Source organism: Bombina bombina, chromosome 3 (assembly GCF_027579735.1).
Source record: "Bombina bombina isolate aBomBom1 chromosome 3, aBomBom1.pri, whole genome shotgun sequence".
Lineage (NCBI taxonomy): Eukaryota > Metazoa > Chordata > Amphibia > Anura > Bombinatoridae > Bombina > Bombina bombina.
Window position 1 is genome coordinate 795,698,187 of NC_069501.1, and position 12,166 is coordinate 795,710,352.

Here is a 12,166-nt window from a genome sequence, read left to right on the forward strand (position 1 = left end):
ACTTTACATTGTAGCAAAGTATAATTTCTTCAGTGGTGTCACATGAAAGATATAATGAAATATTTACAAAAATGTGAGGGGTGTACTCACTTTTGTGAGATACTGTGTGTATATATATATATATATATATATATATATACATATGTATTTATGTGTTTATATTTGTATATATGTCTGTAAGTACATGTCGGGTTAGTGCGCTTGAGAATAAGCAATGGGGTATGTGCGCAAGTAGGGTTCCCCCCCCCCCACACTTTTTTTGCACTATTGACTTCTATGGGGGAATATGTTATCGTGCACTTGATATTTTAAGTTTGACTTTTTACGAGCATCAGCTTAGCGCGTAAGCAAAAACACTTTACTTTCTATTTTCAAATCGACATGCGCAAAAGTCTTACTTCTAGCGCAGTTAATGCTCGAGTGGGAATGTTAAATACCGCTCCTTGTAATCTGGCCCATAATGGATATATTTGTATCTCTCTGCTCTAGATTTTTGCCAATTTAGTTAAATAAATCCCAACAATAGAACAAATGCACTAAACAGCATTTCATTTTCTGTAAAGATTTGATAGTGACAAACCAATCTCATATATGGAAAATAAAGAGTCATTATTACAAGCTCTGGACAGACTGGGATGGACCATTTCTGCTGAAGATGTGATGTTGCTGGAAAATGAAATATCATCTGGAAAAACATATTTTCAGCAGGCCACAGACCTACAAGAGACAGCAGGAAATAAAGAGTTAAGAGCTCATATAAAGCCAGAGGTAACATTAAAGGGGCGTCAAAGTCAAAATCATAAATTTTCATTATTCAGATATTTTGCACAGTTTTGAGACTTTTGAGTTTACATTGTCTATTGTCCAAATTACTTCTTTCTCGAAAAGCATACCTAGGTAGGCTCAGGTGCATTAATCATCTACTGGGGGCTAGCTGGTAATTGGTGGCTACACTCATATACCTCTTGTAATTGACTCACCTGATATGTTCAGCTAGGTCCCAGCTGCTCTTTAGCTGTCTTTAACTATGTGTTTAAGCCATTTTCAGGGGTTAAGCACATAGTTATATGCAAGTAACATTGCAACAGAAAATGTTCGAACACAGAGTATTTTCTTTTTGCACTTTTATGTCCCTTCTGTAATCTACAGTTAGTTGCTCAGCTAAAACATCTTCATTTACCCACTTACAACATTATGAATAAAAGTAAGAGAATATGGTTAAACTGCTTAAATAACCTACAATATGTTATTTCATGGATAAAATCAGAAACCTTCGGCTAGATTACGAGTTTTTGTCGGTAAAGCCGTGCGGTGCTAACGCTCAGTTTCATCCCAACGCTCACTTACAAACAACGCTGGTATTACAGGTCTTTTTAAACCAGGCGTTAGCCGCAAAAAAGTGAGCGGAGAGCAAAATTTAGCTCCACATCTCACCTCAATACCAGCGCTGCTTACGGTAGCGGTGAGCTGGCTAAACGTGCTCGTGCACGATTTCCCCATAGGAATCAATGGGGGAGAGCCGGCTGAAAAAAAAACTAACACCTGCAAAAAAGCAGTGTTCAGCTCCTAACGCAGCCCCATTGATTCCTATGGGGAAAGTAAATTTATGTCTACACCTAACACCCTAACATGAACCCCGAGTCTAAACGCCCCTAATCTTACACTTATTAACCCCTAATCTGCCGCCCCCGACATAGTCGCCACCTGCATTATATTATTAACCCCTAATCTAGTTAGTTTAGGTAATTAATTTAATTATAGTGTAGTGTTAGGTTTAATTGTAGCTTAGGTTAGGGTTTATTTTACAGGTAAATGTGTACTTATTTTAACTAGGAAGTTATTAAATAGTTAATAACTATTTAATAACTATTGTACCTAGTTAAAATAAATACAAAGTTGGCTGTAAAATAAAAATAAACCCTGAGATAGCTACAATGTAACTATTAGTTATATTGTAGCTAGCTTAGGGTTTATTTTATAGGTAAGTATTTAGTTTTAAATAGGAATAATTTATTTAATTGTAGTATTTTTTGATTATTTTAAATTATATTTAAGTTAGGGGCTGTTAGGGATTAAGCTAAATCTAAACCCTGAAGAGTGGTATAATTTAAATTTCCCCAGATGTTTTGATAACTGTCGGAAGAAGATGGAGGATTGGGTAAAACTTCCTATTTCACTAACAGCGCATGTGATATTGATCAAAACCCTATTGTTTTATTATTTGTTATTTGTTATATTATTTAATACAGAATATTCCGGTTAATATACACAAAAATGATATAATAAAATACAATAAATGTTGTTCCAAATTCATTTGGAAAGGAGCTAAAGCACGTATTGTGGTCCATCGCCTTATGAACCCTAAATCTGCCGCTGATTTGGCTTTACCAAATATTCAATCTTATTGTCTTGCAGCAGGTGTTAAGATTGCTTTAGATTGGGTTACTGAGCGGGAACAGGTATCTTCCCTGTTATGGGAAGCATCATTAGTGACACCCTTCCTTCTGAACGCAATATTGCATTGTCCAATTACCTCATTGCCTTCTTCTGTTTATGAACTAATAACGATAAAAAATATCATTATAGCATGGCAGAAAGTCTGTGCCATGGTAGGCTGCTCCCCATATATTTCTAAATTTCTTCCTATTTCAGGAAACCCACATTTTGCACCTGGATTAACTAATGATGTATTTAGACAATGGGCTAATAAAGGCCTGAAATATGTCATACAATTTTTTTATTTTTTTTCCCCAAAAACAATTTTTGTTGTAAAATAAACTTGTTAATAACAACAGCAGGTTCATCAATTTCTGTTACAATCATAGGTCTAATAATGTTCACTTGGTAAATACAATTAGCATTTCTACATGAACAATATGGTATACATACATAAAGTCTCTCTAATTTAAGAGATCTTACAAGGTGAGCAAGAATTATCATATCTTAAATATAAAAAATGGTGTAGTGCAATACTCAAAGATATTAACTAAACCTTATAATGGCTTTGAAAAGTCAGCCAATGGATACCATTTAACATACTTCTTCCAGTAACCCAGTGGGTTAAACATAGTGCGCCTCTCCAGGCGGGGAAGTCCGTTACAGAAGAGGTGAGAGAAGAAAAGGATAAGGGGTGGGGCAGGGGGTAACAGGTCACATAATATAGTGAGCGGGAGGTGGGGTGGTAAAGAAGGAGGGGAGGGGAAGCACGTGCCAAAGCTTAAGAATAGGAGGGAGCAGATGGGGATCCTTAACTAGGCAGCATATTCGCATTATATTTTGGAACTAAGCTTCACCGGGGGGGGGGGGGGGTCTAGGGGTCTCCTCATATCTGCATGCTTGTCTACTGTCCTCCTGATAACTGAACCAGGGTTCCCAAATCTGCCAATAGAGTTCCTCCTTGTCCATACTAAAGTAAAAACTTTGTTCCATCTTGGCGTATACCTGCATTATAGAGGTGACAGCTGTAATATCTGGGGGTTGGGTCTGCTTCCATGCTCTCGCTATCGCCAGCTTCATGGCTGCGAGAATAAAGATTATCAACTTAGACAAAGGAGTCGGGACATTTCGTGGGAACATGTGTAGTAAAGCTATCTCAGGGGTGAGCAAGACAGTCATCCCAAGGGTGGAGCAAAGGTTAGATATTTGATTCCAAATGGGTTTTACTTTTGGGCAGTCCCACTATATATGAATATCTGAGCCTCTTAGTTCACATTCTCTCCAGCAGAGAGGGGATGCTGTAGGGAACATCTGCGAAAGTCTGGAAGGGGTATAGTACCATTTCAGGAGCAATTTCATATATGATTTTAGGGTGTTTGCACAATGTACAGTCTTCTTGGTTAAAGTCATAGCTATATGTAGGTCCTTGTCCATAATTGGTCTGGATAAGTCTCCCTCCCAGGCTCTAAGTTGCCATGGTCTATCTTTATTCGTGGACGTCTGTAGTAGATTATAGTGGAATGATATAAGTCTAGGAGTCTTAACCTGGACCTGCCACAGTTTTTCCCAGTTGGTCAGGGGTCTATTGAGAACTTTAGGAAAACCCCAAGATATCAAGAAGGCATACAGCCTAGAATATTCAAATGTGGTCCATAAAGGGGGGGGGGGGTCTTGAATGACAGAGCCTATATTGCTCGGAGTGAGCAACGTGCCCGAGGGGTATAAGTGGGAAATCCGTCTCAAGTCCCACTCTCCCCATTGTAGCACATGTGTATCAGGCAGGGCTGCAAGGAAGGCCGGTAAAGAATGTATAGGAGATGGATGTGGGGCAACCTGAGGTAAATTCCTAAGATTATGCCAGGTTTTTCAATTTTCCCTAATAATGACATTCTTAATTCCCAGAGTATCTAGCTGGTAGTCAGGGATCCAGGGTAAATCAGCTAAGCCCAATCCCACGGGGAGGTCAAAAGCTTCTATACGCTTCCACCCCTGCAGTTCTCCTTTGTCTGCCCATGCCGAAATATGAGAGAGTCTGGCAGCTTTATAGTAACCCCGTATGCTAGGCATAGCTACAGCTCCCTGCTCATATCTTTTCTGAAGTATTTTCGCTGAAATACGTGGTTTAGACTTACCCCAGATATAGCTTTGACCAAGAGATTGGAGCTTATCTATTAGGGCACTCAGAACATTAAGAGGAAGACAACGAAAATAATAGAGAATTTTAGGTAGGATCGTCATTTTAAAAGATGCTATGTGGCTTAGCCATGAGAGCTCTTTGAGACTCCAGGAGGTGGTGAGCTCAGTGACTTCTCTAATAATATCTGAGTAATTTATGGCAATTACCAACTTCGGGTCAGGACCAAGCAGCACTCCCAAGTGCCAAATGGTATTTTGTGACCATTGGAAGGAATACGACGTTCGCAGAACATCTAGCTCAAATGCCGGGATGCCAACAGGCAAAGCCTCAGTCTTGGAAACATTGACCTTGTAATTGCTATGGGCACCAAATTTGGATATGAGGTCAAAGAGAGTAGGCAAAGAGCCTAATGGATTTGTTAGGAATAATGTCACGTTGTCCGCGAACAGTGCTATTTTCGCAACTTCTCTGCCAAACCTAACACCTCGTATCATGTGGGAATTCCTAATGGCTTGGGCCAAAGGCTCAATGGCTAGTGTAAAGATTAGGGGCGACAGGGGACACCCCTGTCTAGTACCATTAGTGATACGGATTTCCAGGGAAGCGAATCCTAGGCCCTTAACCACCGCAGAAGGGCAGGAGTACAGGGCCCGAATTGCCTTAATCACCTCGCCTGGTATGCCAAATTGATCAAGCATACACCATAAGTAGTCCCATCTGACCCTGTCAAATGCTTTTTCCGCATCTAACGACAGGGCCAGCATGGGTAACTTATGTCATACAAATTTTAAACGTGGACAATTCTCCACTAGTTTTTTCTGATTTACGTCAACAATATGGGCTAGGTAATCAAGATTTTTATGCATATTTACAGTTAAGACATTATTGTACGGAACTAAGACAAAGTTTTGGGCGAGATTGGTCACTTGCAGATCTTCAGAGTAGAATTAACTCCTATCAATTAGGTATGTACTCAATTTCATCTCTCTACGCATTGCTCAATCAACGATTTTCTTTAGAGCAATTGGAATTTATAGTTTTCCATTTGACAAGGTTTTTCCCTAATATTGATGCACATGTAATAATTGATACATTTAAAATAACTGAGAAAGCCTGGGTTCTGACGTCATGGAGAGAATCCCAGATTAAGATTTGTCTAATGACATTTTTGACGCCAGATAAATTATCCAGGTGGTACAGGACAAATATTGTATGTTCTAGATGTAGTATGTCCAGTGCAGATCTTTTTCATTGTTTCTGGGCATGTCCAAAAATTGTTAAATTTTGGGCTAAAGTATCGTTTTGGATGAATACAACTCTATTGTTGGACTTCTATATCCACCCATTGGTAATATTTTTTCTAGCAAAATTTCAACGAATTTATAAAAATTTGAAGTTAATACGATTATATTCTTAGGACGGAATCTTATTTTAAGATCGTGGCAATCACAAACTCACCTAGATTGATAGATCTTAACAAGGCCCTGACTGCACAATTTTTGTTATAGCAGTGTAATCTACAGAATCCTTCAGATGCCCAATTAGAGAAATTTTTGAAACACAGGAAAGTGTATATTGTATCACTGCCTGAGGTGGTGCAAACCTCTCTAGTTAAACCTCTCATAAAATCAGCATGTGTCCGATTACAGATAAATGCTGGACACTTACCCAGTATGTGGCTGTCATCTTAATTCGAGTATGGTGAGAGGGTTGGTGGTGAAGTGGGGAGGGGGCCCCCTTCCCCCCTTTGTTTTTTTTGTTCTCTCTTTAGGTAGTATTTTGTTTGGTGTATAATGTTTTTGTTTCTAGTGCTATGAGTATGTTTTTTAGGTAACAGGTAAAATTCCCACAATAGAGAGAATGATATTTTCGATCAATGGCAAATGTTTTGTTTATCTTTTATCGGGTCCTGCGTGACGCCATAATACTTTGATTGTTTTTGTATCTGATTATATAGCATTGTGTATCTCTATTGATGGTTAAATAAAGATTTAAAAAAAAAAAAGTTAGGGGGGGTTAGGGTTAGGGTTAGACTTAGGTTTAGGGGTTAATACATTTAATATAGTGGCGGCAACGTTGGCGGCAGATTAGGGGTTAATAAATGTAGGTAGGTGTCGGTGATGTTAGGGACGGCAGATTAACTAGTGTTTGCGAGGCGGGAGTGCAGCGGTTTAGGGGTTAATATATTTATTACAGTGGCGGCGATGTCCGGTCGGCAGATTAGGTGTTAAAAAATGTATTTAAGTGTTTGCAATGTGGGGGGTGGCCTCGGTTTGGGGGTTAATAGGTAGTTTATGGGTGTTAGTGTACTTTTTAGCACTTTAGTTAAGAGTTTTATGTTATGGCATTAGCCCATAAAACTCTTAACTACAGACTTTTAAATGCGGTGGAGTCTTGACAGGAGAGGCTGTACCGCTCCCTTTTTCCAAGACTCGTAATACTGGCGTTAGGAAAATCCCATTGAAAAGTTAGGATACACAATTTAAGTAAGGGGATTTGCAGTATGCTTGAGTCGCAGAAAAAAAGGGAGCGGTACACCTGTACCTGCCAGACTCGTAATACCAGCAAGTGTTAAAAAGCAGCGTTGGGACCTCTCAACGCTGCTTTTTAAGGCTAACGCAAGACTCGTAATCAACAGGCACTGTAAGCAGGTAACACACCATCAGTCACTGTAAGCAGGTAACAAGACCGTCAGGCACTGTAAGCAGGTAACAAGACCATCAGGCACTGTAAGTAGGTAACAAGAACATTGGGTACTGTAAGCAGGTGACAGGCCAGCAGGTAACAAGACTATTGGATACTGTAAGCAGGTGACAGGCCAGCAGGTACTATAAGCAGGTAACACACCATCAGGCACTGTAAGCAGGTAACAAGACCACTGGGTACTGTAAGCAAGTGACAGACCAGCAGGTACTGTAAGCAAGTGACAGACCAGCAGGTACTGTAAGCAGGTGACAGACCAGCAGGTACTGTAAGCAGGTGACAGACCAGCAGGTACTGTAAGCAGGTGACAGACCAGCATGTACTGTAAGCAGATGACAGACCAGCAGGTACTGTGAAACGCATAAGACAGTCCTTGCTGTGTATGCCTCTTGCCTGGGAATGCTACACTTTTTTACTGGAATCAATAACATCCGCAGTTTGCTAAGGCTCTCCGGGTATGCTTGAGTAGCAGTTATTGTTTTTTATATTAAACTGCATGCTTTGGAGTTTTTGACCGTGTTCCGGAAACCCCCCTCTGGATACTGTAAGCGGGTGACAGACCTGCAGGTACTGTAAGCAGATGACAGACCAGCAGGTACTGTACGCAGATGACAGACCAGCAGGTACTGTATGCAGATGACAGACCAGCAGGTACTGTACGCAGATGACAGACCAGCAGGTACTGTAAGCAGATGACAGACCAGCAGGTACTGTAAGCAGATGACAGACCAGCAGGTACTGTAAGCAGATGACAGACCAGCAGGTACTGTAAGCAGATGACAGACCAGCAGGTACTGTAAGCAAATGACAGACCAGCAGGTACTGTAAGTAGATGACAGACCAGCAGGTACTGTAAGTAGATGACAGGCCAGCAGGTACTGTAAGCAGATGACAGACCAGCAGGTACTGTAAGCAGGTGACAGACCAGCAAGTACTGTAAGCAGGTGATATTCCTGCCGGTACTCTAAGCAGATGACAGACAAGCAGGTACTATAAGCAGGTGACAGACCAGCAAGTACTGTAAGCAGGTGATAGACCAGCAAGTACTGTAAGCAGATAATATGCCAGCAGGTACTATAAGCAGATAACAGACCAGCAGGTACTATAAGCATGTGACAGGCCAGCAGGTACTATAAGCAGATAACAGACCAGCAGGTACTATAAGCAGGTGACAGACCAGCAGGTACTATAAGCAGATAACAGACCAGCAGGTACTGTAAGCAGCTAATATGCCAGCAGGTACTATAAGCAGATAACATACCAGCAGGTACTGTAAGCAGGTGAAAGACCAGCAGGTACTGTAAGCAGGTGAAAGACCAGCAGGTACTGTGAGCAGATACCAATATTATTGGGTACTGTAAGCAAGTAACAGCCCACTAGGTACTGTAAGCAGTTGACATATTAGCTGGTTTTATAAGCAGGTAACAAGATCATTGGGCACTGTAAGCAGGGGACAGATCATTTAGTATTGTAAGCATGTGACAGATCATTTTGTACTGTAAGAAGGTGACAGATCAGTTAGTACTGTAAGCAGGTGACAGATAATTTAGTACTGTAAGAAGGTGACGGATCAGTTAGTACTGTAAACAGGTGACAGATCTGTTAGTACTGTAAGCAAGTGACAGATCAGTTAGTACTGTAAAAATGTGACAGATCATTTAGTACTGTAAGAAGGTGACAGATCAGTTAGTACTGTAAGAAGGTGACAGATCAGTTAGTACTGTAAGAAGGTTACAGATCAGTTAGTAATGTAAGCAGGTGACAGATCAGTTAGTACTATAAGCAGGTGACAGATCAGTTAGTACTGTAAGCAGGTGACAGATCATTTAGTACTGTAAGAAGGTGACAGATCAGTTAGTACTGTAAGAAGGTTACAGATCAGTTAGTAATGTAAGCAGGTGACAGATCAGTTAGTACTGTAAGATGGTGACAGATCAGTTAGTACTGTAAACAGGTGACAGATCATTTAGTACTGTAAGAAGGTGACAGATCAGTTAGTACTGTAAGAAGGTGACAGATCAGTTAGTAATGTAAGCAAGTGACAGATCATTTAGTACTGTAAGAAGGTGACAGATCAGTTAGTACTGTAAGAAGGTGACCGATCATTTAGTACTGTAAGAAGGTGACCGATCATTTAGTACTGTAAGAAGGTGACAGATCAGTTAGTACTGTAAGCAGGTGACAGATCAGGTAGTACTGTAAGCAGGTAACAGAACAGTTAGTACTGTAAGCAGGTGACAGATCATTTAGTACTGTTAGAAGGTGACAGATCAGTTAGTACTGTACGAAGGTGACAGATCAGTTAGTACTGTAAGCAAGTGACAGATCATTTCGTACTGTAAGAAGGTGACAGATCAGTTAGTACTGTAAGCAAGTGACAGATCAGTTAGTAATGTAAGCAAGTGACAGATCATTTAGTACTGTAAGAAGGTGACAGATCAGTTAGTAATGTAAGCAAGTGACAGATCATTTAGTACTGTAAGAAGGTGACAGATCAGTTAGTACTGTAAAAATGTGACAGATCATTTAGTACTGTAAGAAGGTGACAGATCATTTAGTACTGTAAGAAGGTAACAGATCAGTTAGTACTGTAAGCAAGTGACAGATCAGTTAGTACTGTAAGCAAGTGACAGATCATTTAGTACTGTAAGAAGGTGACAGATCAGTTAGTACTGTAAGCAAGTGACAGATCAGTTAGTACTGTAAAAATGTGACAGATCATTTAGTACTGTAAGAAGGTGACGGATCATTTAGTACTGTAAGAAGGTAACAGATCAGTTAGTACTGTAAGCAAGTGACAGATCATTTAGTACTGTAAGAAGGTGACAGATCAGTTAGTACTGTAAGCAAGTGACAGATCATTTAGTACTGTAAGAAGGTGACAGATCATTTAGTACTGTAAGAAGGTAACAGATCAGTTAGTACTGTAAGCAAGTGACAGATCATTTAGTACTGTAAGAAGGTGACAGATCAGTTAGTACTGTAAGCAAGTGACAGATCAGTTAGTAATGTAAGAAAGTGACAGATCAGTTAGTAATGTAAGAAGGTAACCGATCAGTTAGTACTGTAAGCTAGTGACAGATCATTTAGTACTGTAAGCAAGTGACAGATCAGTTAGTACTGTAAGCAAGTGACAGATCAGTTAGTACTGTAAGCAGGTGACAGATCAGTTAGTACTGTAAGCAGGTGACAGATCAGTTAGTACTTAAGAAGGTGACAGATCAGTTAGTACTGTAAGAAGGTAACAGATCAGTTAGTACTGTAAGCAAGTGACAGATCATTTAGTACTGTAAGCAAGTGACAGATCAGTTAGTACTGTAAGAAGGTGACAGATCATTTAGTGCTGTAAGCAAGTGACAGATCAGTTAGTACTAAAAGCAGGTGACAGATCAGTTAGTACTGTAAGCAAGTGACAGATCAGTTAGTACTGTAAGAAGGTAACGGATCAGTTAGTACTGTAAGAATGTGACAGATCAGTTAGTACTGTAAGCAAGTGACAGGTCATTTTGTACTGTAAGCAAATGACAGATCAGTTAGTACTGTAAGCAGGTGACAGATCAGTTAGTATTGTAAGAAGGTGACAGATCAGTTAGTACTGTAAGCAGGTGACAGATCAGTTAGTACTGTAAGAAGGTGACAGATCAGTTAGTACTGTAAGCAGGTGACAGATCAGTTAGTATTGTAAAAATGTGACGGATCAGTTAGTACTGTAAGAAGTTAACAGATCTGTTAGTACTGTAAGCAAGTGACAGATCATTTAGTACTGTAAGCAGGTGACAGATCATTTAGTACTGTAAGAAGGGGACAGATCAGTTAGTACTGTAAGAAGGTGACAGATCAGTTAGTACTGTAAGCAAGTGACAGATCAGTTAGTACTGTAAGCAAGTGACAGATCAGTTAGTACTGTAAAAATGTGACAGATCATTTAGTACTGTAAGAAGGTGACAGATCATTTAGTACTGTAAGAAGGTGACAGATCATTTAGTACTGTAAGAAGGTAACAGATCAGTTAGTACTCTAAGCAAGTGACAGATCATTTAGTACTGTAAGAAGGTGACAGATCAGTTAGTACTGTAAAAATGTGACAGATCATTTAGTACTGTAAGAAGGTGACAGATCATTTAGTACTGTAAGAAGGTAACAGATCAGTTAGTACTGTAAGCAAGTGACAGATCAGTTAGTACTGTAAGCAAGTGACAGGTCATTTTGTACTGTAAGCAAATGACAGATCAGTTAGTACTGTAAGCAGGTGACAGATCAGTTAGTATTGTAAGAAGGTGACAGATCAGTTAGTACTGTAAGCAGGTGACAGATCAGTTAGTACTGTAAGCAGGTGACAGATCAGTTAGTACTGTAAGAAGGTAACAGATCAGTTAGTACTGTAAGCAAGTGACAGGTCATTTTGTACTGTAAGCAAATGACAGATCAGTTAGTACTGTAAGCAGGTGACAGATCAGTTAGTATTGTAAGAAGGTGACAGATCAGTTAGTACTGTAAGCAGGTGACAGATCAGTTAGTACTGTAAGAAGGTGACAGATCAGTTAGTACTGTAAGCAGGTGACAGATCAGTTAGTACTGTAAGAAGGTGACAGATCAGTTAGTACTGTAAGCAAGTGACAGATCAGTTAGTAATGTAAGAAAGTGACAGATCAGTTAGTAATGTAAGAAGGTAACCGATCAGTTAGTACTGTAAGCAAGTGACAGATCATTTAGTACTGCAAGCAAGTGACGGATCATTTAGTACTGTAAGCAAGTGACAGATCAGTTAGTACTGTAAGCAGGTGACAGATCAGTTAGTACTGTAAGCAGGTGACAGATCAGTTAGTACTTAAGAAGGTGACAGATCAGTTAGTACTGTAAGAAGGTAACAGATCAGTTAGTACTGTAAGC

The 12,166-nt window shown here is 39.9% G+C and overlaps 1 protein-coding gene across 1 annotated transcript in view; it reads left to right on the forward strand.

Annotated features, from left to right (window-relative positions):
- The window catches only part of VWA3B (von Willebrand factor A domain containing 3B), a 486,211-nt gene that overhangs the window by 175,544 nt on the left and 298,501 nt on the right, over positions 1 to 12,166 (forward strand). Inside the window, exon 16 of the mRNA XM_053707714.1 lies at positions 564 to 768. Coding sequence (XP_053563689.1) covers positions 564 to 768 — 205 coding nt within the window. The remainder of the gene's footprint in view (positions 1 to 563; positions 769 to 12,166) is intronic.